A 27,285-nucleotide genomic window follows, 5' to 3' on the forward strand; every position below is an offset into this window, starting at 1 on the left:
AAAAGAGGGTTTGCGCTGGCGCAACCTGTTAGTAAATCTGGCCCTTAATCCACCAAAACCAAATACATGAGCATTGCCATATAATTAAAATGGCAAAACTACTCTGAGAGTTGTCATGATTAAAATAGCATTATGAAGCAGCACATGCCCGCTGAAAACATTAGAATACATTATGATGTGCCAGATATGACTACATTCCTTTCAGCCAGCTTCACCAGAACCATGCTCATTCAGTAATTCAGTAAACAGTGTGCCATGCAGAGCCACCAGAAAAAACAGCCCTGACCAACATAAACCAGCCTGGACCAGCACTGAACTTTAGGCTGGTCTACGCAGGTCTTTTCAGCAGGGATAATCTGAGAGAGATTCCTTACAGATGCTGGGAAGAGGCGTGAGAAGTAGATCTCCCAGGTGTCTCTTGCGGCAATCACAATCTTCTTCTTCGCATTCTCATCCTGGATTGTGGCATTGATGTCAACGTTTTGCTCCACTGTCACAAAATAGAAGCCAAAATGTTCCTCTCCACAAGCAAAGTTCACATATCACAAAAGGAAAATGTGTATGTAAGTGAAACATAAATCATACCAAAAAGGGATTTCATCTTCTGCCTTTCTTCTGTTGTAATGCGAATGCAAGCCTCTGAGAATGTATCATGGACAATCTGAAAGTTTCATTATAATTACGGTTAATAAAAGTAAAAGCAATCACAAATTTATACACTACCATTCAAAAGTTTGGGGTCAGCAAGATTTTCTACAAGAGATTTCTATTTCAAATAAATGCTGTCCTTTTGAACTTTATAAATTTGTTACAGTTTCCACAAAAATATCAAGAAACTGTTTTAACATTGATAATAATAAGAAATGTTTTCTGAGCACAAAATCAGCATATTAGAATGATTTCTGAAGGATCACATGACACTGAATTACATATTAAAATGGAAAACAGTTATTTTAAATTATAATACTGTCATTTTTCCCAATTACTGTTTGTACTGTATTTTTGATCAAATAAATCTGACTTTGTGAGCATAAGAGACTTTTTTAAAATTCTTTAAAAAAAAATGATCACAAAGTTAATTATGTCCATAAATTGAGGGTAAAGGTATTATATAATTGAATTATTGATCATTTTCAGTTTTCAGTGTTTCCATTTATATAGAATAATGTTTATTTTTGTGTGTGTAAGACACTGTTGCATAAATTTACACCACAAGTTTCATGATCCACACTTTTTGCCAAAACCATTAATTCCACCTTGACCAATTGTTCATTTTTTTAGGAACTGAATGCACGAATGTGTTAAATAAAACAAATTATGAGATAAATCACAATTAAAGCTTTATATTTTTGACAGCCCTAAAACCAAAGTTAACAGAAAGAACAAAAAACTAAAAAATTCCAAACCTGCTTAAACAAGAGGTCTAGTATCAGCGGGTGGTTGAAGCTGTCTTTCGGATAAAAAACCTAAAAACACAGGAAAGTACTTTCAGTGGTTCATAATTATTTCCATATTTTAGCGTAACAGCACTGTGTCCCATTGACCCAATACAAAACAAATGACTAGCCTCTTTCCTCAGGTAGATTTTCCAGGGTACATTGGTGTAGGTGTAGTGCTCTTCACTGCTCCTCTTGTGCAGCTGAGTCTGAATGTTCTCCTCTTCTACTGGAAGTTCTCTAGATACTGTAATGTGACACACCACAGCGACGTTATAGCCATGCTAATATGGTTTCTATATCTAAATGAAATGACGTAGATGATCTGAGTTTACCAGGAGCAGGAGCTGGGAATCTCTGACTAACAGCTGGCACAGGAGGAGATCGCTTCGTCTTTATGCTTCTTGCTGGTTTTAGTGCCCCATGGTGGTCATAATCAAACTCCTTTGCAGATGACGAAGGAGAAACTGGAGTGTAGGTTTTCTTTAGCTGATAGTTTGGGACATGAACACAATCAGCTTTTACCACAATGATAATGCTAAAGCCCACTGATAATACTTTATATCACGTTAACTCACATGACTTTAACACTGTCAGTTTATCTGTAAATGAACTATGACTGATCTACCTGTGAAGGTGGAGCACTCATCTGGTCCTTAAGAATCAATATAGCTTCGTCATGGGGGTCTGGTTTCCTCAAAAACACTTTAGCTTCCCTCCTGTATTGAAGACCAGTGCAGTTAGAGCTTTAGCCTTTGTTCTGTTCTACTTTAATGATTAATGTTTTATCAATGTTTTGTTACAAGGTCAAGGAGAACATTGGTTTGCTGTGTCTCAGTTTTCAGTTCAGGTCATTCATTATTAATGAATGTGGAACTGCCGTTCAGATCTAAATATGTTCAGTTCTCATTCTCACCTGGGAAACTCTGCTGGTTTTACAGGGTTAGTCTGGTACTGCTTGATAATGTCTTTGATGTTGTGACTTGGCTCTAAGTGTTCTGTGTTTGAGATAGTGGCTCTCACCAAGTCCCCCGCTGGTGGATCCCTCCTAGTTGGGCCTTTTGGAAACATAGCAAAACACTGATGAAATGGTAACACTTTACAATAAGTTTCCATTTGTTAAAATTAGTTAACTACATTAGTTAACATGAACTAACAATGAAAAACTTTTGTAAAGAATTTGTTAATCTTAGTTATAGATTATTCAATATATATATATTAGTTAACTACATATATGTGTGTGTGTGTGTGTGTGTGTGTGCGTGCGTGCGTGCGTGTGTGTGTGTGTCTCTGTTAATATTATTTAATGCACCAGAGCTTTATTAACTAACGTTAACCAAAAAAACTGTCACAAATGTATTTCTCATTGTTGGCTAATGTTAGTTAATGCATTAACTTATAGAATCTTATTGTAAAGTGTTACCTATGAAATAATAATTTTAATGAGTGAAATTAAGCATGAAGGCATACAGATTGAAAAAATTACGTACTATACTGTCTCTGTGAAGGTTTCTGTGGTGGGGAAGCAGGGGTTGGTTTGTAGGAAACAGGTCCAGTTTCTTGTTTAGTCTTCAAATAAGATACATGACCAACAACAGCTTTTTTTGAATGTATCAACTGTTCATTAGTATGTTTTGAGGAAAAAATCATCAACCACCATTCAAAAGTTTGGGGTCAGTACGTTTTTTTTAAAGAGATGAATACTCAGCATAGGTGCATTAAACTGATCGAAAGTGACAGAAAAGACATTTATAATGTTACGAAAGATTTTAACAACTGTCAAGACAAGACAACTGTCAAGACATTGATTATAATAATAATAGAAATGTTTCTTGAGCAGCAAATCATCATATTAGTATGATTTCTGAAGGATCTATGAAGTAATGATGCTGAAAATCCAGCTTTGCCATCTCTGGAATAAAATATATTAATAAAGAAAACAGTTATTTTAAGTTGTAATAATATTTCACAGTGTTGCTGTTTTTACTACATTTTTTATATAAAAAATACAGCCTTGTTGAGCATTAGAGGCCTCTTTCAAAAACATATCTTACTGACCCCAATACTGTATGTGGAAATATAAAGTTCAATTATGACGTCAATCTATGGCATTATAATAAAGCTTTGACTTGATTTCTAATGATTTATCGTCCATATAGTAATCAGTGCTCAGAGATACTCACAGGGCTGTACTGGCTGGAGCGGGGAGCTGGCACATGCTCGCTGTGTGTGTGGTGCGCTGAATTATACATCTGCTGCTGAAGGGCCATGGCCTGCATTGTCATCTGCTGAGCCTGTCGTACATTACATTAGCTCGCTGTTCAAACACATTTAGCATTTTGCTACAAGTCTAAGTCATGCTTTGTTTGCTCACCAATATAATCGCTTGCTGGTTGATGATGGCTTGCTGCTGCTGTGCTAAGACAGCTGGATCTACACATTTAGAGATTTAAATAAGCACAAAATAAAGCGAATGTAATAACTGTGTTTAGAAAGCACAGAAATAAACAGTGCAGTGTTTAAAAAATTATCCCACAGAATCAATCAGCGCCAAGCGTTATAATGTAGAAGGACTTATGCAGCATTCATACCTGACATATCAGGCATTGGTGGCACATTAGGCATAGCTGGCAAAGGTGGCATAGCAGGCAAGGCTGGCATAGAAGGCATAGCTGGCATTAGGGGTACTGAAGGTACGGCGGTAGGAGCATGAGGCACAGCGGGCATAGCTGGCATAGGTATAGGTGGCATCATTGTTCCTCCCATAACAGGTAGAACTGGCACCGCTGAGAACATTAAATATGGCTAAGGATCGGTAAGCAATGACCCCTTTCACATATCTTAATCAAATGATTTAATGCAAGTTGGCTACGATTTGGCTGTGCCAACCAACTATATTAAATAAACACGAACAATACTGCTTAAAGTGAAATAAACACCTTGCAGCTTTTTCATATAAGAAATATTCTGTATTTTACTATTTTAAAAATGTGACTTTTAAAGTGTTAAACAGTCTGATTCAATTGATTAATATATATGATATTATTTAGCTTGAGGTGTAACACACCTCAACACACCACATATATTTGTGTGTTACTGTTTAATTTGTTTAAAAAAGAAAAAGAAAAAGAATAAAATAAAGTTTCTGGCTTTTGTTGATGTGATTAGAAAATTGTCTTGTAAACATAGCAAAAGTTGTCATCAGCTAGTTATTGTTAAGTATTTATTTTACACATACGTATATGAGGAACACGAATGGCACCCTTTTTGTAATACCAATCACCAAAAGCCACAGTCAAAAAAAAAAAAAAAAAAATTCCCCAAAGCATTAAAGCAATCTAAATGGTAAACGGGTTATTTATCATGCAAAGCATTGGTAAATGTGCAGTTTACAAAAATTTGCAATTCTGAATATTTATCTGGCAGTTAACTGCTTTTAGGCACAAATTGACCCGAGCGTACCCATGCATAATTGATGTTTGGTAAGAAGAGGACAGAAAGAGAACAGATGCAGAACTCACCACCAGGCTGCAGTCCGGGGGGATAAGGCCTGCTGGAGAGGGGCTTCACTATGTCACCATCATCCCCTCCAATCCCACCAGCTCCCTTCATACGGCTGGACATGCTGGATGACTTCTCAAAATCCTGGAAAAGATATAAGGCAAAGCAAAACAGGCTCTCAACTCAGGGCTGGACCCTTCCCAGCTCAGTCATACGAGAAATCAATCTCCCCATGGGAGTACCTTATACTCTCTAAGAGGGGCATGGCCAATTTACTATCGCAACTGAGACAGAGCCATGCTGGCCTAGACCACAGAACCACCAGTCTAGGATCTTTAAGTGAGCAATAATATATATGTGAGCAATATATGAGCAATATATATATATATATTTATTTATTTTATTTTTTACTAACTATTCCTTTGTGACTGAAAAGGTTCCAGAGCTTATTTTTACAATTGTCCTCAATTAAATATTTATATGTTTGCCAAAATATAAAAATCATTCCACTGCCATACCTATATAAGTGTTTAAAAACGCCAGATATTATCTCAAAATTATAAAGCTAAGGGAAAAAATAAAGTATGCTCAATGCTGTGAGAAATACGGTAAACTGGTAACTTAATCACCTTCATTGCAGGGGACCTGGCAGCATAGAGCACAATGATACACTCAATCACTTACACTATGAGGATCAAGTGGCCAGTTGTGTCCTTCATTCATTCATGTTATATTTTTAAGCTTCTTTCCATAAATACACTGATGAGCCAAAACATTATGATAAGTCACAAGTGAAGCAAATATCATTGATCATCTCCTAACAAGGCCACATATTAAGGTCTGAGTAGATTAGATGGAAAGCAAACAATCAGTTCTCGTAATCAACGTGTTGAATGCAGGAGAAATTGGCTGGGATAAAGATCTGAGCGACTTTGACAAAGGACAAATTGTTATGGCCAGACGAATGGGTCAGATTATCTCTGAAACGGTTGCTCCCGGTCAGCAGTGGTGAGAATTTACCAACAGTGCTCCAAGGAGGGAAAAATCTGTGACGGGGGTTTGGGAATGACCAAGGGTCATTGATGCACGAGGGCAACGAAGGCTATCCCATCTGGTCCGAGCCAGAAGAAGGTCTTTGTTCTGCTGGGAAACCATGGGTTCGGCCATTCATGTGAATGTAAATTTGACACATTGTTGCAGACCAGGTACATGACAATGGTGTTCCCTGGTAGAAGTGGCCTCTTTCAGCAGGAAAATGCACCTGCCACACTGCACACATTGTTCAGGAATTGTTTGAGGAACATGATAAAGAGTTAAAGGTGTTTCCCTGGCCTCCAAATTCCCCAGATCTCAATCCAACTGAGCACCTGTGGGATGTGCTGGACCAACAAATTCGATCCACGGTGGCTCCCCTCACAACCTACAGGTCTCGAAGGATAATGTCTTGGTGCCAGATACTACAGCACACCTTCAGGGGTCTTGTAGAGTCCATGGCTTGGCGGGTCGGTGCTGTTTTGGCAGCACGCGGCGGATTAACAGCATAGTAGGCAGGTGGTCATAATGTGGCTCATCGGTGTAGTTACATTAAACATCCAAATCATGTTGTTTCTATTACATTTACACTTGTTAAAAACTCATGAACTCATGCTGAATTGGGGAAGTGAACAAGAGACACTTACCCCATTACCATCAGACAGCACTGGGTCAAACAGGCTGTCGAGATATCTGTCCATGCCTTTCTGAGTTGGTGCTTCACTGAAGTCTGATTCTATTTTTCATGTGTATTTTACAGTTATTGAGAAAAAAACACAGAAATCATGCCATTAGCATTGCACAGAATATATAAAAGTAGCTTAAAAGCTAGCCCCAAAAAAAAGAAGAAAGAAAGAAACAGCTGACCGTGGCTGTAATACCCATCTGAATCTGGGAGACTGGTGCTTAGCATTGTCTGAGGGAGCAGAAGTGAGTTGTCATCATCAGAATCAAATCCACTTCCAAACAGAGCCCTGTGAAAATTCATATTGAGGGCAAAGTATTAGATAACACTACAAAGACACTGCAAAATAGTTTCCCTGAAGTTAACTATACAATGTATTTTTTTGCTTATTAAAAACAAATAATGATAAAGAAATATGCAATATGCATCACCTTACTAGGTGTAATTTTAAAGTTCTAATCAAAATCAGTCAGCAAAGAATGAACCAAATTTATTTATAATATTAATATTTACTATTTGTACCTTAAAGGTGAAGTTTGTCATTTATGTGTCACCAGTGGCAATAAACAGAATTTAAAAATGATTTAGCTATTTTCAAACACTCCCCGTCTCCCACAATCATTAGTTTGGTGCCACAGAACTTAAACACTCACATTTAACTCACTTTTAAATGACATGCAACGCAGATCTATTCAATTACAATTCATATTTATAATCATGTGCATTAGTGTGCATAACCCATTTACAATGTAAATAAAAGTCAAATAAAATGCAAGACTATCATGTAGATACTGACAGGCTGGCATTGGGCCTGGTTCTGGTGGGACTCTCGGCGGAAATGATGAAGTAGGACTTTTGCTTTGGAAAATTTCTCATCAGTTCCATGTCTGCGATCAAGTCCATTACATAATCGTGCCCTGCGAGCTCCGCCCACTGTCCGTGCTCCTTCATGACAACAGAGCACCCCTTCCAGGCCTCGTTCACACCCCTGTGGAGCCAATTAATGAGGCTATTCATTTCAGGCAAATTACAGATGAATAATGAAGGCCTCATTATAGACTGTACATATTCTAACATGCCCAAAAGAAAGAGCCATGAACTAATGACATGGAATACAGCATATTAAAAAGGTTCTTATGAAGATGAATGGATGGATGAATGCAAAATCAAAGATTGTGTGTTGGGCTGACTCTAGGAAAGAGTAGAGTGAAAATGGTTGGAACACGAGATAGAACATAATATGGATAGTTTGTGTACGGTCGTATACCTGTGCTGTAGAATATCCCCAGCCAACTCCTCCCCACTCGTCCAGGAGTGCACAGGGCACAGGGAAGATGTCCCTGTCAATACAACATGACGTTTAACAGCTGTGGTTTGGCAAGAGTGAAGACTACATGCAAATGACTTTTTGTATTCTGTGTAGCACCACAGATCAGGTATCACCTGAAATAGATGCGCATTACACAATTGTCTCCAGAGGGTTTTGAGGAACAAAAGAAACTGCCAGGCAGATTTAGGGAGATTATAGTAATGGAAGAGCCTTTCAGAGCTTTCTTTTAGTCCTTTGTTAGCTATCCTTTGAGTATGTATCCTTATGTAAGTCTGCATATCTCTTTCATTCCAAACAAGGGCAAATATTCTCCTCTCTAATTGACATAAGCTGTTTCCATCACCGTTTTTGTGCACATTTTGAAGTATCACTTCACATCAGAAACGAGTGATGGAAACAGCAAATTTCAAGAAAAAAAAAATATCTTAATTCGCAAAAAAAAAAAAGTTTTTACGCTCGCGTGAGGTGTTTTTTGACTTTTGCGAGAAAGAGTTAATGCGAATAATGTGAGATGGAAACACATTTGCCGAATAAATTCTGACGTAGCGAACATTAAACCCACGCGACAAATCGGCTGTTTCCGATGGTGTTTTATTTACTGTTGATTACTAGGTTAGCAATAACACCGTCATCCGCTCAAACAAACTTGATGGAAACTCACCTAATTCGCATTTGTTTTTTTTGCTAACTTTGAAAAGATTCGCTTCACGTTTGGATGGAACCCAGCTAATGTCTTTTAAAATGTGCCTTCAAACATCTATGCTGATTTTTCACAAGTGTTTTATGATATGTACAGCATAGGAGTTAACAATTACATTCAAGTGCTGAAATGTGGATTTGAAAAGCAAATGAGCAAAAGCCGACTGAGGGTCGGTTGCACCAATAAAGATTAAATTAGGCAGAAATTAGAATTACTGAAGGATTTAATTAAGGGTTTATTTTAATTAAACTTAAAGCTTACTGTGATTGAAATTTAGCGTAATGGACCCAGGTAAATCACTGGGGTCACAATCACTTTTTTAATGCAACCCAACCTACATGGCAAACATTGACTGAAGGTTGCTGAAACTCAAACAGTGAAACTGATACACACCATCAAAACAGTGTACTTGCAAAACCATGTTTGCTTTCTTCCTATTGGCTGTCCATTCCAGCAGGGACAGTGGGTAAGTCCTCGCTGTCTCCGGTCCATACAGGGACTTCTGCATGGCTTGAATGAGCTTCTGTTGGCCGACAGCTTTGAATCCATTATAGGCGTGATCTGAGACAAACCTAAAGCCAAAAAGTAATGAATGCTTACAAGTTGCTAATGACCCAACATGAATGCTGGTATGTTGCTTACTTCAGAAGGTATTTCTCAATTTTGGCTGATGGTGCAAATGCACTCAGGCAGGCCAGCAGCAGCAGCCAGCCCCTCTCTGAGTTTTCTGGATTGGTGTTTCTCCAAACCTGATTGGCAATTTGACATAAGACTTCATCCCGCAGACCAGGGTTGGTAAGCCCCTTCTGAATGATGTAGTTTCCAAATAAATTCTCCTGAGCACCATTTAGATGTGGGTCACCCATAAACCTTAAGATCTACAAAGTGAAAGAAGTAATGCTAATAGAGAGCTAACAGAGTTGAAATCACACTGACTTATGGCTACAACAGAGGCATGTTTCTTCACTTCATCTCATGCTCATTGTAGGTCTGTGTTGAAAGGTTTATATGTTAAAAATCTATTTCTCTATGGAGAAAATGAATAGGATTTTCACTTCCGGAACCAACATTTGTGCTTAAGTCTATTGCATGTAAAATAAATGACAATGGCAAAATCTTCAACAGTACGTAATGTAGTGTACCATGACAAAGGCGTCTAGAGCCTCATGTGTAAGATCATCGTCAATGTGTGTTAGTGGTGTCTTCAAAGGTGCAGTTAACATTCCAAAGTTTGGCTCCTATTATTAATAATAAAAAAAACATACAAATTAATATACAGTATATCAGTCATTCCTGAATGAATATCTGAGTATGAGAGCTTATTTGTGATTTTGGAATAAATTACTCAAGTATGTCTTACTTTGAAGTGAATCTGGACAAATTTAGAGATAGTGTAATTGTTGATGTCAAGAGGTAGAGTGATCTGTGACTCCACCTGAACGGTGGGAGCCTGGACTAAAGCCAAGCAATCAGAATGGAGCTCTCTACCACCTTTAAAACACAGAGGTGAGAGATGACATGCAGTGTACATTATAAATACATTATATTTACTTTTTATATGCTACTTTTGAAAAGTCTGGGGTCAGTAAGATTTTGTTATCTTTTATGCTCACCAAGACATTTATTTGATAAAAAAAAACAGCCAAATTGTAAAATATGTTTTCTATATTTAACAGATTGAAATATTATCACAATTTAAAATATCTGTTTTCTATGTTAATATATTTTAAAAAGTAATTTATTCCTGTGATGTCAAAGCTGAATTTTCAGCATCTTCAGTCTTCACTGTCACATGATCCTTCAGAAATCAGACTAATATGATCATTTGATGCTCAAGAAACATTTCTTATTATTAATGTTGAAAACAGTTGTGCTGCTTAATATTTTTGCGGAAACCGTGATACATTTATTTTCAAGATTCTTTGATGAATAGAAAGTTCAAAATAATAGTATTTATTTGAGAAAAAAATCTGGGTTACACTTTTTTAAAGGTGACAGTTACATCGTATTTAATGAAGTACTTAGTAATATTAATTACCTACATGTACTTACTATAGAGTTAGGGTTAGGTTTAGGGTTAGTTACTTGTAGGGTTAGCATAACTTACTGTTATTACTATAGCCAGTACATGTAGTAATGTGTAACTACGTCACCTTAAAATAAAGTGTTACCAAAATGTCTTTACTGTCAATTTTGATCTATTGAATGCACTCTTGCTGAATAAAAGTAAATATTTTTTTTTCAAAGCATAATCTTACTGACCCCAAACCTTTGAACAATATAAAAAATATATTTAACGTGAGGAAATTGCCCTGCAGTACCAGAGGCTGCCTGCAGCAATGCTCCAAGTTCAGCTGGAATGACCAGATGAGTGACGTTGACCACTTCCCGTTTTGACAGCTCCTGCAAATAAAGAAGATATGGAAACACTTTACAATAAGGTCTAATTTGTTAACATTAGATAATGCACTGGCTTACATTAACCAACATTGAGCAATATATTTGTTACAGTATTTATTGACCTTTGTTAATGTTATTCATAAGCGCATTGACTAATGTTAACATATACAACATCTTAAAAATGTATTAGTAAAAGTTGAGATTAACATTAACTGAGATTAATAAATGCAGATGTATTATTCATTGTTAGCTCATGTTAACCAATGTAGTTAATTAATGTTAACAAATGAAACCTTTTGTAAAGAGTTACCGACTATATTGTAAGTAGGTTTTTTTTTAATGAATTATTCCCCCCAGTCTTTTATTATATTTGGTTAAATACTGTAGGCATGAGAAATTAACTAAAATGTGGTCAATTTAGACAGTAAATGTCATTATAACCATTTCTATTCTCCTTTGCTCCTCTTCTGCCTTTCTCCTGGCCTCGTATCTCAGCTAAAAGAAGAAAAATAAGTAAAACAATTAAATGTGGGATTGCAGATTAGCCTGATCACTACGCACTAAAACTGCATTGTTCTTACCTTAATATATCTCTTGCGGTCAACATACATATGGATCAGAGAGCGTAATTTCACCAGGCTAGCTCTCATTTTCACATACCGCTTCCTGTAAAGAGAAAGCTAATTTATAGAAATTGTCAAGATCTAAAACAATTTATTGGATATAAATAGCTATTTGTGAGTAAAAAAATATTTAAAAAAAAAAAAAAAAAAAAATCATGTCAATTTATTGGTTATAAAGAAAATGTTACAATGAAGAACATTCAGTTATTAAATATAATTATTTTAATTATTTAATTTAATTATTTTTTACAGATTATCACTCCTAGGGCCAGATTTACTAAACAGGGCAAAGTAGCATGCGGCTGATGGCAGTGGAAAGTTCTGCGGGTGATCTATCTACTAAGAATGTAAAAATTCAATGTCTTGCCAGGCAGTTAAATGCCACAAATACCAGTAATTTGACTACCGCAAACCTTGATAAATCACGTTGCATGATTCAATGACACTTTAGTTTGGGGACCAGTTCTCACTATTAACTAGTTGATTGTTAGCATGCATAATACTAGCATATTGGCTGTTTATTAGTATTATAAAGCACATACTAATGCCTTATTTCGCATGACCTTATTCTACATCATTTAATCCTACCCAATACCTAAACTTAACAACACCTTACTAACTATTAATAAGCAGTAAATTAAGAGATTATTGAGGCAAAAGTCATAGTTAATAGTGAATGCGTTCCCCCAAACTAAAGTGCGACCGATTACTCTCCTCCCATAAATGTAGCGGTCTGACAAGGAAACTCCTACAAATGCATATGCAGTAAGGTCATCCGCAAAAATGACCGTATCCATGCTAATTTATCACTGTGTGTCTTTAGTAAATCCTAACAGTAGTTTTTTAACACCAAAAGAGGGTTTACGCTGGCGCAAGCTGTTAGTAAATCTGGCCCCTAGTTTCTGTAAATAAAAAGACTGACAATTAGCAACTATCTAATTATCATCATAGCAGAAGCATCAGAAATACTGTCATTGAAAATGCCTTTGGGTCAAAAAGGTTGGAACCACTGATTTAGAGTGAGAATAAGATATTATGGTTTATACCTTGTGAGAAAGCCTCGGCAATGGGCCTGCAGCCGTATGATCTTCATGCGGAAGGCTGTATAGCGTTTTCTCACAAAGAACATCCTGGTGTAACGCTGCAGAGTCAGGGCAGCTACATGCCTTACTCTGTCCCGCTTACTCTCCAACAGGAAGTAGATGTCCTCTTTCATGAACAACTAACAAAAAATAAAAGGTGCAATCAAGTACTAAAAAAACAAATGTGGAGAGTAGTCTCACATAGCCAGACCTTTCTCATCATAAAGTCTAGTCCACATTGCAATTATATTTTGGCCATTAACTACCTGTGGATGGTCCATGGTGTGACGTCTGGGTCACTGTGATTTTGCCAAGTAAGACATGTTCCTGGATCAACATATTTTGTTGACCCTAGAACAACATTTCTGTCTGAAAATGTAGTCCTATCCCTACCCCTAAACCTAACCATAACTTATCCCTTAAATCAGAGGGAAATGATAGGTGAATAACACTGATGTAGAAGCACCAAACCATGGTTGTAAGCCTAAACTTGATACAACTGTAAACTTGTCCCTCAAATCTGATTGGTCGATTGGAAAGTTGTTCCAGGATCAACAAAAATGTTGGTCCAGGAACATGTGGTACTTGGTGAAATCATGTTCACCGTGACGTCTGACGGTCTGAGACTAAGCGAATAGTAACAATTGCACTTAATCAGAATCATACACACCTTGGTGACACCGACTTGAAACGATCCATGTCTGACAGGGCAAAGCTTCCTTAACATGATGACACAGTTTTCACCATTGGCAGGTGGAGGCTGTTTGAGGCCTAGCAGTGATTTATATCTAAATTCAACCGAATAATTGAGTAATTATTATCATTTTCTTGATATGTTAAAAAAACAGATACAAAAGGGAAAAACTTTGTGTTAATGGCCTCAGACGTGTTTGACATGTCTAGCCCTTACCTGAAAAGGAAGACATCAAATGGCATTCTGATCGGATAGCCCTCTCTCCTGATTCGAATGGTTTCTAAAATCCCAGAATAGTTCAGTTGGGCACTGACCAGCTCCATGTCAAACACAGCAGGCTCCTGCAAGGTTACATACTCTCTCAGTGGATTTCAATTCCAGCCAAGATGCAAATAGCTTAATACCCCTGAACCCAGTGATTGCAGTTCTTTACCTTGTTTTGATTTGGCTTTATGCATCGCACAAAATATGGGTTGGCTCTGTAAGTACAAAATGGAAAGAAGTAGTTGGTGATAGAAAAACCTACATGGGTCTAAAACCAATCACAGAAGAGATTCATGTAGACAGCGCAATTTAGGTGGTCTACCTCTCCATCTTTTCAATGAGCTCCATGAGGGATTGTTGGAACTTGGCCGCCACCGTTGAGGCCTGATGGCGCCGTGTTACCGTGCTGTTCTTCCCAACATGAGATCTCTGTTGGTTGAGGGCCTCAGCATAGCTCATAAACAGATATGCAACCATCTAAAACCACAGCGAGGTACGGGTCAGTTTATTGGGGTCATTTCATTCCTGGCTCATGGTAGTTAAATAATTTCTCTTACCTTGGTTTTGCTATGAATAAAAAGGTCAAGAACATCCTGGCGAACTTGATCGTAATTCTTATCCAGAAATTTATGGACCTGTGAAGCGTGTTTTCAATCACAAAAAGTTTGGTCTATTCCTCCACTAATACTTTATAGGGAATAATTAAAATGTTTGATGGTTCAAGACAAGTAGTTTAAATGCACCTGATAGGAGACCTTCCCAGCGAAATGCTTGATAGTAAATTCAGGGAGAGGCATTTTTGGCTTGGAATACAGTGGATTGTTGCCATGGTGATAGTGGCATTTCTGAAGGAAGGTATGGTCTGTAGCCTAGAGGAAATTTGTTCAAAAGGAGGTTAATTAAAATGCAAATGATGCAAACTAATAGTGATGAATAGATAAATACTAACAAGAACATCAATGGACATTAAGAAGAAATGACACCTGTGGAAACCCGCTCTGATCATCGAGAATTCGGAGTATCCCATGGGGCTTTGCTGCAATGAGGTCTATGCAGGCCTGGTTGTCAGAGAAAGGCACCTCTTCCCAGCTGATTTGCTCTCTGCTATATTCATCCTTGCACATTCAAAAGAAAATCATTTTTCAGATGCATACCACATGCAGTTTCTCAGAAGATTAGAGTGAACAGTGACAGCTTACTTGTTCTTCTTTGAAAATGACCCTGTTGAAAAAGAACTGAAGGTACTCATTTGCATAATTTATGCAAAGCTGTTCAAAGCTGTTGAAGGTAAGATCCTACAAAGCACAAAAAAGTGAGATTCAGTCGAATGCAATCCAAATTTTACCGCAATGAAGAGTATTAGCAAAATCTTTTACTGTTGTGGGAAAACAAGTTGCAGCGCCATACCTCAAATCCATAGATATCAAGGATGGAGATAGATAGTGCTTCGTTCCGAGGATAAACCTGCCTATTTATTCTGTCTGTTAGCCAGCTGAACAGAAGGGAATACAGGATCTTGGCAACTGCATCTCTGTTATGTTTGAGAGGGAAAATTACCATAATTTGATTACCGCAACGGTCAATGCAGAGAAAGTAGTATTTTTAATGACACTGATTTTAGTTCTAATACTCTACATCTGAATGGTCATTACTTTCTTTTTTTTCAATTCCATATTTAATTCTTGCTCAGTCTATGGAAGTAAAATAATGACAAATGTTTTTGAAACAAAAAAACTTGTTGAATTGCACTAATTTTTTTTTTTTTTAATGCATTGTATTTTTAGGGCTTGCATTTTTATGGGGTGAAATTCAACATGGTTGAATATTTAAGCTGTGAGCATTTCAATTCAAAACATTTCACACACATTTTTATTAAAAAAAATCCATATTCACCTTTCAGATTTCACTTCCAAAATGTTAATTCTGTTTAAAATACAACCTATAATATTCGACAGGCAATTTTCAGTCCATTTTATTTCGCCTTACAAATTCGCTTCCACAAATTCAGTGGTTCAAATTCGACATTTGACATCTGGGAACGGCAGGAATAGCAGTAGATTACCGATTAATAATCTCCATAGATGTTGGTCGACCTCACCAGCAGGAGGTGCAAGCAAGCAACGGGTGAGAGAGTCATTCATTCATAAAAACGGATTTACTGAAATGGAGCAGATGTTTATCAGGACCAGTAGTAGCTAAATATGGAAAAGCTGATAGAGACTAAGCTGTGTTTACATTTAAGTCTTCACAGTTAGTTTTGCACATGTAAGCAGCTTTCTCTACCGTGAACGAGATTATAACGTTACTCCCCGATGCTGATGTACATATGTACGTTGTAGCCTACATACAAACGTTAAATCTGAGGTAGTAGACACATATTTTTCTCTCAGTTGTTTAGTTTCATTAACTTTATATCGCTGAGCCTGCTTCAGAATTGGGGTTTCCCTCAATACCTAATACATGCAATTAATTGAATTTTTAAAAATGAAAATGTGTGTGAAATGTTTTGAATTGAAATATTCACATCTTAAATATTAAACCATGTTGAATTTCAACCTATAAAAATGCAAGCCCTAAAAATGCATTAAAATGCAAGCACGGTTAATGCAATGCATATTTTTTTTCAATTAGTTTTTCCATATAGTATTTTATTATTTATTAAACCCCCTTGTGAATTGCATTCTTTATACATTTTTATTGAATTCTAGAAGCCTTGCCAAACAACTTCACTTTAAGTTACTTTAAGTGATTTTTATGGAATTATTCATAAATGTATCCTAGGCTACTTGCTGAAAAAATATAGCTGACATAACGGGCCTCTTCAGATTCAGCCAATCAGAAGGCTTTTGTGGCTCTTTCTGCCTCTCAATCATTTACCGCGCCAACAGGTAAACCGGACGCTGAGAGGGGGACAGACGAAAAATTCAGGAGCTTGTAGAGTGCGAAATGTTCGCGATTTGTCATTGCGATGTGAAAAATGGCTTAGGCTACAGCTAAACGTCGTAATGGAATAAAGAGACCAAAAAGCGACGAATCCATAAAAAGAAGCAAGACGACTGTGAACATCGTTAAACTTATCATCACTAGAGGATGCTGATAACTTCACAGCGATTGAAAGCAGATGCCGCGATGCTTTTACAACATCGCTTGACAGGTAAAACACACACACACCACACACGCGTTAACCAAAGCGATGTTGTAGAAAGATGTTGTGGCTACATCTGGCGGAAGTTCCAGAACTTGTAGAACAAGTTTTGTAAATTGTAATGAACTATTTTTTTCTTACAAGAAAATGTACAAGTAAAATAAAAATACAATAAAAATACAATTAATATGTTTATATATTATGACTTTTTATTTCACAATTCTGACAAGAATTGCGAGATAAAAAAAAAACAAAAAAACAATTGTGAGGAGGAAAGTTCGAATTTTGAGATAAAAAGTCTTAATTACCTTTTTAATTGCAAATTTATATTTGCAAATTTGTATATCACAATTCTGACATTTTTGTTCTTGCATTTTCCGAATTTATGTCTCACGATTCTGAGAAAAAAAAAGTTAGAATTTCAAGACAAAGAATTGTGAGATATTAACTCTCAATTCTGAGTCTAGTCAAGTCACCTTCTTTTATATAGCGCATTTAACAATATAGATTGTTTCAAAGCAGCTTTACAGTGATAATAGGAAATTAAAGTAACAGAGATTGTTTTGGTTTTATAGCAGCTCTAGAGTAAAGTTATTTTGCAGCTAAAGTTAGTTTTGATTGATGCACTTCCGTCGCAGCGATCATTAGTTAGGGGCCATTAACACCAAACCATTCTAACAAAAAACCCTTCAAGCTACACTGTGTTATATTGCATTTTCAAGTTGATTCTTAGCAAAAAAAACACTTTGTTCTTTCAAAATTATATGTGCTCATTCGTGTGTATTTACTTCCACCAACTAATCAAGTATTCTCATAAGCGTAGAATCTGCCATTCAGAATACATACGAGCGGGCGGAAGCATGGGCGGAAGCCATGTTGTGCCTCCATCTTGAAAATACATTAGCTAAAGAGGGACATACTTGTGCTGCATTCCAGTCCACTTTTAGACACGCACTTGCGAACTTCCCTAAGCACTTCCCCTCGGGGGAATCCCCGCCGCCATTTTGAAGTGCGTTCCACTTCGTAAAGTGGACGAGGGAAGTTTAGATGGACAGACCCTCGTTCCCTCGATTTTGACAGAGGGAGCGAGTCTACTTCATATGTACACTTCAGGCACCTATATGTCCCACAATGCAGTACAATTGTGACGTCACCACAGATCTCGTCTAATCACCACCACAACAACAAACAACTCTATGATATATTAATTCTATTTTTTTAAATTGAAAACAACCCAAACACCATTTGGATGCTGCATTAAACAAATTCTTAAATGGAAATTCTTAAATTCAAAAGGCTGGAACGCAGCCCTGGAAATTCAAGCTTCGCCTTTTGCACTTTTACACTCATTGGCACCATGACGAATGCGAGGGGGAGATTACTCGCGACTGCTGGCCACCGTAGGAGTTAAAACGCCCTCGGAATGGGAGGGGCTAGAAAGTAATATTCAGTTGGTAGTCATATACAATTTCACCGCTAGATGGGAGAAAATCCTACACAGTGTAGCTTTAAGTTCTCTCTGCAAACTTTAAAAACGCGAACCTGTGAGAACACTGATGGCGTGCACATGCGTATTACGTGTTTAGTCTATAGGTATGCGCGTTTTAATATATATGTGCGCAGGCGTGTAGTTCTTCTTTACAAACTAACCCTCAACAAGCTACTTGTCTGGCCTTAAAATTTAGAATACAAAAAAAAGTCCAAATTGTGAAATATAAATTTGTAACTGTGAAAAAAAAATTAGATAAAAAGTTGCGATTACCTTTTTTAATTGTTTTTTTATTCCGTGGTGAAAGCAAGCTTCCCATTGTTTTTATTTAGAAATATTTATTTATTTGGAAATTAGCAAAGTCTAAGTGAGCATATAGAAATGCTTTGTAGGAGTTTCCCTACCTGGCATCAATTGCACTCTCAACAGTCAGGGGCGTGTAGATCTTCTCCCTCATTGTTTCCTAAGAAAGTACAGAATTACTGAAACACCAGAAATACTGGTAGCAAATCCGAAAAGGGTGACCTGGGACATTCTGTTATAATAAAACACACCACTTTTATTGTAAACCAGCTTTGTAGAAATATTGTTGATCTCTTGAGATGAAATGTTGCTAATGCTAAGACAGTATTTTTAGGCAAATGAAAACTGATATGGTCATTAAGTGGACCAGCCTACAGCACTGGTGTCTGTAAACACATCCCGGCATCTGTGGCAAGACTATACTAATCCCTTTCAAATGATGACATTAGGGCTTTAAATAATAAATAAAAAAATATTTCCTTAAATAGTTTAACGTTGTTGTAGAAGAATTCCCCTTCTCATTCACTTTACTTGGATAGATCAGTCTCTTAGCAGGATAAAAACCTGGTGTCGATGTCTGAAAGCAGGGCTTAATAGACCTTATTCACAGCAGCGCCATCTTTGATTTTTAATGGGAATGAAAGCGAGGCTGTGAGGGACAGACATGCATCTCTTCAATGGGCTGTACTGTTATTTAATGTGTTTTTGGATTGTTCTGCTCATGAAACACTGGAAAAATATCTTTCCAAGAAATTTCAGTTGACAAAAAACTCCCGACAATATAAGCTGTGGAAAATTGTAAGTAATCTAGCAGTTTTATACAGCTTTTTACAGCGGATGCCATTGGAAACACGGCAAGTCTGTCCCTCACAGCCTCACTTTCATACCTGTCATGGCGCTGCTCTGAATAAGGTCTATGGTTTCATCAGATAAGAAAAGCCTGGTAGCATGAGATCTCCGTCCAATTCAATTGGACAAAGGGAAATTACTTTGAGTATGGCCTTCTCATGTTACGTAGATAGTACCTGTTCCTTTAATGAAAAGAATTAGCTAAATTACATTGAAGGAAACTCAAAGGTGTCACACTTGCAGCCATGAGTAGTAGTCTATATGCCTTAGCACATTTTAACATGGCAATGGGACTGTGAAGATTGATGAGCACTGGCTCTGACCAAGACTTAGACAAAGGCTGATCTGAAACAAGATGCTGTGTAAAGGATCATATGAAAGTTTTTTTTCCAATGATACATCTGAAATTAGGAATTGATGTGGATCTGATGTGAGGAAAGATGCTGAAACAGAACACGGACATGTTGATGGTCTCCACCAGAGGAAGGTTGAGGAATCAGCTCTTGATACCTCAGATGGAAAATATGTGGAATGGAAACAATTGGTAGTTCATAAGGAAACATCTTAAAAATCCTGGATTCTTCTTTATTTACAGAAACTGTACTGGACCAGGAATGATGGAACTTAAAACACTTTACCTTCACTTTACCTTTGTTGGTGTGGAATATTGGATAGTTTCAGACAAATATCAGGTTTGAATAGGAACTCTATTTAAATAAGCTCTCTATTTGGTTTGATTGACACATTTGAGAGATTTTACTATTGGGCCTAGGTTTTTCATGAATTGATTTAATAAATAATTAGATTGAAATAGAAGCTAATCTGTCATAACATTGTTCTGTTTGATTGAGGATTGTAAAGTGCAACAGTCAGGTTCTGGAAATAAAAATCCCATGCGTTTTCTCCACATGGGTATTTTGAATGATAACTTATAAACCTCTAAAGACAGACCTACTGTGAGCTATGAAGTTGTTAGATGATATAAGCTTTTGTTTTAAGCCATCAGCCTGCACTATTTCAACTTTTTTTTTTTTATAATAATCCTGTTCAACAGTGGAATTCATGGTGAAAAACTAAACCACCATCAGAGAATCAAACACTTTAGTGCCCAACCCCTCCCATGAAACATTGCAAATGATGTAAATGAGTTAGTCTCCCTATGCTCTCAAACTACTTAAATGTATTGTATATATGCATATTTAGTAATAGACTTAAAGGGATAGGCTAGTTCATCCAAAAATGAAAATTCTATCAATTACTCACCCTCATGTCATTCCAATCCCGTAAGACCTTCGTTCATCTTCGGAACACAAATTAAGATATTTTTGATGAAATCTGAATTTTTGGATGAACTAACCCTTTAAAATTGACTGTTTCTTTATATATGATAAACATCTATAAATTAATAATTTTATATTTCTCCATTGTTTTTATATTTCTTCATTCAATTATTTCATTAATAATACTTCATGATATTGTAGTTCTTTCCCTCATTAAAGCTGTTAAATGTAAAAGCTATTAAAAATTCCCTATAGGAATGAATGGGAAAAATACTCGTGGAACCAAGGCTGCTGAAAAAGGGGGCGTGCAAGGCACTGTTGCTCTCTAAAGTGAAATTTTGTTTCACTGTCCTTTTGATCGCATTGTATTCACGGTAGAACTGCCTTTTAGGTTTTGGACTAACAACACAAGTTTACTGTGTTTGTGGTGAACTGGTTAAGCAGGGTTAATACTGCGACAGGCCTCTTGGTGGCACCCCTGCAGAGGGTTGAATGGTATCTGCTACACTCCTAGGACTGTAACACAGTCTATGATGGGAGCCTCATATTGCTTTAAGGCCTCTTGATGTCTGTTTCTGCCCTGGGTCTTCCCTGACTGAGTTACACTGGTTGCCATAGGGATATGGCATGCTGCCCTGCCATAATCAGCTTGCCATGTTATACTATATGAGGGATTGGGGCTAATACGCACCATTTGCGGCTATCTTTTGGTGCCTTGTGCTTGCTGTCAAATTGAACAGTGTTGGCATTTGGATCGTGTTTCCAAAGCACTTTAATGAAACTGATGTAATGATAAAACCTTCACTAACAGTGTGCTGATACTTGGCATGGGGCCTTGATGTGTGAGTTCTGCCAGGAGGTCATGTAAGGTCTAGAGGTGAGATGCGGACACTTCCTGTTGATATCCTCGAGTCCAGTCTGTCTCAAACAGTGAAATACGCAATATACAGTGGCCGCAAAAATATGGTCACACTTAAAAATATATGACAAAGTATGACAATGCAAGCATCATCTAGTGTAGAGAAAGACGGCAAGCCTTTCAAGCAAACATTTAAAAACAAGAAGTTGACACTTTGTCATACATCAGTGTATCATGTTTATAGTTATTTTGATAAACTACATCTGTGCGAAAATCACCTATGGTACCAGTTGGGTGCAAAAGTCATTGCAAAAGTTAGTTATAATGGTTTTGCATTGATTTGCTCTTTTAATTATCTAATACAACAAGATAACAATGTGGTAGGATAATTTTATTACCTAAGGCAATGAAAACACATTTTAAACATGGCTTAAGTGTCCAAATGTTTTGAGTCTAGTTTATATAATAAACCTCACTATAAGTATATTTTATATTGGCACTGGAATAAAGGTACTCCTATAGAAGTTGGATAAGAGGAACACAAACTAGGGATATTGTTTTCATTTTCAGTGCTGACGGATAATATGAAATTTACACAGTCAATAAAGGATTGACATGGGCAATTCACACTGCACCGACAGACGGCGACCAACGCGGACAATAACCAGATTACAGTGTGTCACTTCTCAGACATTCTTAGACATTCCACAACCCGACAAATGCCAACTGAATAAGTTCAATCAGTGAAAACCAGCACAACAACCTCACTGATCCGACAAAACCCAACAAACGCGTCTGGTGCTGTTGGTCGGCATCTGTCGGTGCAGTGTGAAATCGGCCTTAAAAGTGGGTAATGTGAGTACAGTTCTGCATGGATAGCAAGCAAATACCACTAAATAAAGGCTATAACATATCCAAAAAAATCAACCTACATTATCTTTTGTCATGTACAAGGTGTATCTTTTATCTAGTACTAAAGACATTATGAGGCAGAATTTTTTTTACCGTGACTTTGAAAGTAATGGACTTCTGTAGACCCTCTGGGGAAATCTGTAGAAGTTCAGCCACCACTCGGATCTCCTGAGCACTCACAACTGATGCCACTTCCTGAGATTCAGTCTGTCAAAAAAATCAAACTTATCGCATTGCACCTCTGAAATAGAGCATTATAGTGCAGCAACATGAGGGGAATCCAAGTGAGGAGGATGCAACCATTTGTTTGAGTTTCAATTTACCTCATATCTCTCAAAGAAGACATTTCCTAAGTGAAGGATGGAAGACAGGACTCTGAAGATACCGTTCTGGTCTTCAGCACTGAAGTGAAGTATTTCCATGGCACTTAGGAGCCTGCGGAAATCCTCCCCATCACTCTTGCCAACAATCTCACAGTCGCCACCCTTGCGACCAAATAGAGCATCCATGAAAGAACAACCGTCTAGGTTGTGAGGTTTTTTTTTGCTATAACAATAATCTAGTTGATTAAACCATGGCCTCACCTGATTGAGGTAATAATACGTCTCGGCATCTTGAAGGTAGAAAGACTGCTTCTGCTGTGAAGGAAGGCCTGCAAGCATCTCATAAAAAATGTGATAGTTTCTTTCATCTTTGGCCTGAGAAAAAAAATGAAGGAAATAGAGAAAAATTAACATTGTGGTTGTCTATAAAGAATTGGTTTAATAAATGATTATTTTAAATATCTATGAGCATTATGAAGAATACCTGAAACACAATCCTGGACTTTTCAAGAAGATACTGTGAGGTTATGGCACCGCTGATTACCCCTCTGTTTGGAGCAGGAAAATCAGACAAGCATTAATATGTAATTTGCAACTTAACCCATGTACTCTAACATACAGTCATTTTAACCAGCACCATGTGAATCTTGATCCTGTTAGCCTCTTTCAGTTGTAAAGGTACCCCTTAAGTGTTTCCTCTTGCTAGGTGTCAATAACATCAGTAACATTGTAAAGAGATTTGGTATTGATGAACTTACTCTTCCATAAATATTTCCATGTATTTCCCAAATCGGCTGGAGTTATCATTCCGTACGGTTTTGGCATTTCCAAAAGACTCTAAAAGAGGCGTTGCTTCAAGAATCTGTAGATTAAGCCATACATTAATATGTGAGAAGGATGTAGCAATAACTGTAAAAAAACAAACATATTATTAATAGTTTTGTCTTGTTTTCATGTTAAACTATCTAAAATACTTAAATCAAGATAAATTTACTTGAGAAGCAACACTGCATGAGACTTGTGTTCATAGATTGTATCTTAAATGTATTTTGTCTTACTGCACAGGGAGTTTTTTTCCCACTTGTTTCTGAACCTGTTTATAACGTCATAATAATCTGCCAGTGTAATAAGAGAAAATGCAATTTTTCAAAGCCAATCAGCCTGACAGCCAGTCTTAATATTTACGATCTTCCATATAGCAATCCAAAATAGCTTTTTCTTTTTTTTTTGCTTTACTGTTTCTAGAAAGCATGTGATATTATTTTAGTTGAAGATACTTTGCATAGATTATTCACCACTTCTGTTAAATTGTTTAATACTTGCATATCACAAAGTGCAACACGCCATGCAACATATAAAGGTTTCAAACAACAGAAGGCACACGCAAAAGTACAATACCTCAATCTGTATGATAGCATATAAAAGTCAAATAGAAGATAAGATAAGTTATAAAATGTGCATGAACTGAGTTTAACAGTTTTCAAAGATTTTATTAGCTTAACTCATACCTGCTGTGTGATGTTCTGTTTGTGATGTATTGCGGCTAAGTACCGGAGAACTAGCTTTGTTGTCTCTGTTTTACCAGAGCCACTCTCCCCACTGAAAGACAATAAGCACATTTAGACCACATGATGACTCTAACCCCTAAAGTACCAGTTTAACTACTTAATTGGCATAGAATGTGGCTTGGCATGCGAGGAATCGATTTTCTTGTCTTTTGCCATGCACTTAAGTAATGAGCGAGGTGGCTGATCATCAGACAGAAGTGAAATTGAATGCTTGATTGGGACTGTCGTTCCAGCTACTCTGAACAGGCATGGGTGCATTTCACAGAGACATGATCTGCTGGTGCAATCATGGCCTAGACATCAGTAGTCTTTCCTTACAGGTATCTCCGTCAGAGCTAGGTTTAAAGTGTTCCAGGCGATCAGCTGTGTCAAGTAGAACCGACACTGATGGCTCCATCAGTGTAAAAGACTACTTAAGGTGACAGGACATAGATTATCTTAGCTATTTGAATTCTGTCTGTTCTTTTAATTAATCTTTCCAAAAACACATTATGAGTTAGGTTAGTTGAACAATGTTCAAATATATATATATTTTTTTTAAATATTTAAAATATTACATTCTGTGAGATAATCTTACATGTTTACCTTAATTTAATCCTACCTGATAATAATGCACTGGTTTTCTTTGGCATCCATCATTTTTGTGTATGAGGCATTTGCAATAGCAAATAGATGTCTGCAAACACAATGGATAAGTTCAAAACATTTAAGAAAAAAGTACAATACTGTATAAGGAATTAGCCTAGCATTGATAAAAAAAGCGATCATTTTAAGTATCGGTTAAATACTACTGAAGTTTAAAGTAAAGGGTTCAAAGTAATGAATGAAAGAACATACGGAGAATTCTCTCCAAGCGCGTGCCCTTTGTGTTGTAGAACCATGTCTGTTCCGTAGATGTTGAACATCTTGTAGGGATTAACAGCCACCAGAATACTTCCAATGTAAGTCTTGGAACAAAACAAACAAAACAAAAAAACATAGTTTTTCAAACACATTGTTTAATTTCCTTTTTAAATTCACCCAAAACTCTTTGTACTAAAATATTTATAGAATAAAAGTGTTTTAATGTATGTTTTAAAAAAAATTTAACCTGAGGTCAAAATACATAATTCTTAGTTCTAAAGAAACACATGGATAGCTTTTAGTCATAAAGAAACAAATTAATTCCTTGTGTAGTAGACTTACATATATCAAATTGCGGTCAAATCTTTTCTTCAAATTCAGCAACACAGCACCTTCATGCAGGTCCCTGAAAAGAGTTTTATTTTTTATGAAAGCATTTAAAAGTGAACACAAAATGTCATTATATATAGCATTTATCTTATTCAATAATCTCATACTCAAGCTGTGTCATGTCCTCAAACCCATCCTCCTCTGCACGTTCACGATACAGCATTGTGGGCAGACTTCGAATTGAGTACATCTAAAAAGCATTTCAGTAAAAGAAAAATATTGTGTAAACTATGTGTAGGCCTAAACCAAACATGATATAAAGCCAGTATTTCACACTATAATTATTTATAGACCTTAGTCAAGGTAGAGACGCAATATTGAATTTTACATGAAAATGAGGCTGTGAGGGATATACTTGCAAGTCTTATAGTCTTTGCAATGGCATAAACTATTTTATTGAGTTCTTGTCTACTGAAAGATTTTTGGAAAGATGTTTCATCAGCAACTGGCATGTTGTTAAACAATAGTACAATTCATTGAACACACTGTGCTTCTATCCCTCATGGCGTTGTTTTCATTCCTGTCAAAAATTAAATATGCTACTACGGCTAAGGTCTATTAAAATGATACCTGTACGCTGTTGTGATATAGCTGGCATGGCAGGTGTATTACACAAACACAAACTTAAATACAGTACCAAATCATCCATCCAACCCTAGTCTTTATTGTCTAATATCCAGTCAATACCAAAGTCATAATATTTTCCTTTGATATTTAACATTGCCCAACATCATTTTTGAGTTTCATAGTTTTAAATCTAAATTTCAGCATTTTTAATCTAATTGTTTTAACCTGAATCTTCAGTCATACAATTGCATTATTTTAGATATTGATATCTAACAGATATTGAGCTATTATTTTTGTATTTGTTTCCACTGTAGAAAAATTATAGATAGCAATTAAAAGCTGAGCAATGTTTTCTTATAAAGAGTAACTATATGCAAGTTATGTTACCTTGTCATACCAGTTCCCTTGAGGTTCACCTTCTCTATTTGGTAGCCATGCAGGTTCTGTGCTATCTGTCTCTTGGCCAGGAAACACAGGGACGACAAAATTCTCCAGTTCTTCATCCCTATACATGGACCATTTTGTGAGGTTCTGAACAGTATGATGAGGGAGGACTCTTTCTGAAGACCAGACATCATCTGGCTCATGAAGATCTATTATTTGATTTTGAGCCCAGTGTTCACCAGACTGACCCTGAATCTGAGGGGTCACTACTGCATACCTTGGGTCCTCTGGAGAGCGTCCCAGTGTTGACGGCAACTTGTAGGAGGCTTTGCGCAAGTTAACGTTCGTCAAGGCATTTCCCAGAAAGGGTGAAGTGGGAGATTCACTTTGAGCTGGTTTACCTCTTGTCATGATTGATCCATCAGGCAATCTGTAAGATGCTTTACGAAGGTTTTGGTTCTGGAGGGCACCGGACAGCATTGAAGAGGGAGCTTGCTCTTGTTTAGGATTTCTAAACAGGCCGGAGGTATTAGGTAAGCGATAGTTGGTCTTACCAACATTTTGTAATGCACTTGACAAATGAGATGAAATTGATGGCTCTGGTTCCTGTTCAGAGCTCTTAGTCA

At 36.9% G+C, this 27,285-nt stretch overlaps 1 protein-coding gene across 1 annotated transcript in view; it reads right to left on the bottom strand.

The window, feature by feature from the left end:
• Positions 1-27,085, bottom strand: part of myo15aa (myosin XVAa) — a 36,751-nt gene extending 9,666 nt beyond the window's left edge. Inside the window, exons 1-45 of the mRNA XM_084086314.1 lie at positions 26,663-27,085; positions 25,816-25,898; positions 25,661-25,724; positions 25,313-25,422; positions 25,077-25,151; positions 24,416-24,506; positions 23,666-23,769; positions 23,392-23,455; positions 23,169-23,282; positions 22,908-23,069; positions 22,678-22,791; positions 18,786-18,844; positions 15,155-15,278; positions 14,947-15,042; positions 14,731-14,862; positions 14,491-14,616; positions 14,305-14,382; positions 14,070-14,224; positions 13,917-13,962; positions 13,700-13,824; positions 13,460-13,577; positions 12,754-12,929; positions 11,666-11,750; positions 11,526-11,579; positions 11,006-11,087; positions 10,045-10,175; positions 9,827-9,922; positions 9,327-9,562; positions 9,078-9,256; positions 7,922-7,994; positions 7,451-7,642; positions 6,837-6,943; positions 6,617-6,705; positions 4,958-5,081; positions 4,028-4,222; positions 3,811-3,869; positions 3,620-3,730; positions 2,927-3,005; positions 2,353-2,494; positions 2,065-2,155; positions 1,772-1,925; positions 1,568-1,683; positions 1,407-1,466; positions 586-661; positions 375-490 (exon numbers count right to left, since the gene is read on the bottom strand). Coding sequence (XP_083942440.1) covers positions 375-490; positions 586-661; positions 1,407-1,466; positions 1,568-1,683; positions 1,772-1,925; positions 2,065-2,155; positions 2,353-2,494; positions 2,927-3,005; positions 3,620-3,730; positions 3,811-3,869; positions 4,028-4,222; positions 4,958-5,081; positions 6,617-6,705; positions 6,837-6,943; positions 7,451-7,642; positions 7,922-7,994; positions 9,078-9,256; positions 9,327-9,562; positions 9,827-9,922; positions 10,045-10,175; positions 11,006-11,087; positions 11,526-11,579; positions 11,666-11,750; positions 12,754-12,929; positions 13,460-13,577; positions 13,700-13,824; positions 13,917-13,962; positions 14,070-14,224; positions 14,305-14,382; positions 14,491-14,616; positions 14,731-14,862; positions 14,947-15,042; positions 15,155-15,278; positions 18,786-18,844; positions 22,678-22,791; positions 22,908-23,069; positions 23,169-23,282; positions 23,392-23,455; positions 23,666-23,769; positions 24,416-24,506; positions 25,077-25,151; positions 25,313-25,422; positions 25,661-25,724; positions 25,816-25,898; positions 26,663-27,070 — 5,271 coding nt within the window. The 5' untranslated portion in view covers positions 27,071-27,085. The remainder of the gene's footprint in view (positions 1-374; positions 491-585; positions 662-1,406; positions 1,467-1,567; positions 1,684-1,771; positions 1,926-2,064; positions 2,156-2,352; positions 2,495-2,926; positions 3,006-3,619; positions 3,731-3,810; positions 3,870-4,027; positions 4,223-4,957; positions 5,082-6,616; positions 6,706-6,836; positions 6,944-7,450; positions 7,643-7,921; positions 7,995-9,077; positions 9,257-9,326; positions 9,563-9,826; positions 9,923-10,044; positions 10,176-11,005; positions 11,088-11,525; positions 11,580-11,665; positions 11,751-12,753; positions 12,930-13,459; positions 13,578-13,699; positions 13,825-13,916; positions 13,963-14,069; positions 14,225-14,304; positions 14,383-14,490; positions 14,617-14,730; positions 14,863-14,946; positions 15,043-15,154; positions 15,279-18,785; positions 18,845-22,677; positions 22,792-22,907; positions 23,070-23,168; positions 23,283-23,391; positions 23,456-23,665; positions 23,770-24,415; positions 24,507-25,076; positions 25,152-25,312; positions 25,423-25,660; positions 25,725-25,815; positions 25,899-26,662) is intronic.
• Positions 27,086-27,285: the final 200 nt, after the last annotated feature.

The sequence above is a fragment of the Abramis brama genome, assembly GCF_963993115.1.
Source record: "Abramis brama genome assembly, chromosome: 1".
NCBI classification, from domain to species: Eukaryota; Metazoa; Chordata; class Actinopteri; order Cypriniformes; family Leuciscidae; genus Abramis; species Abramis brama.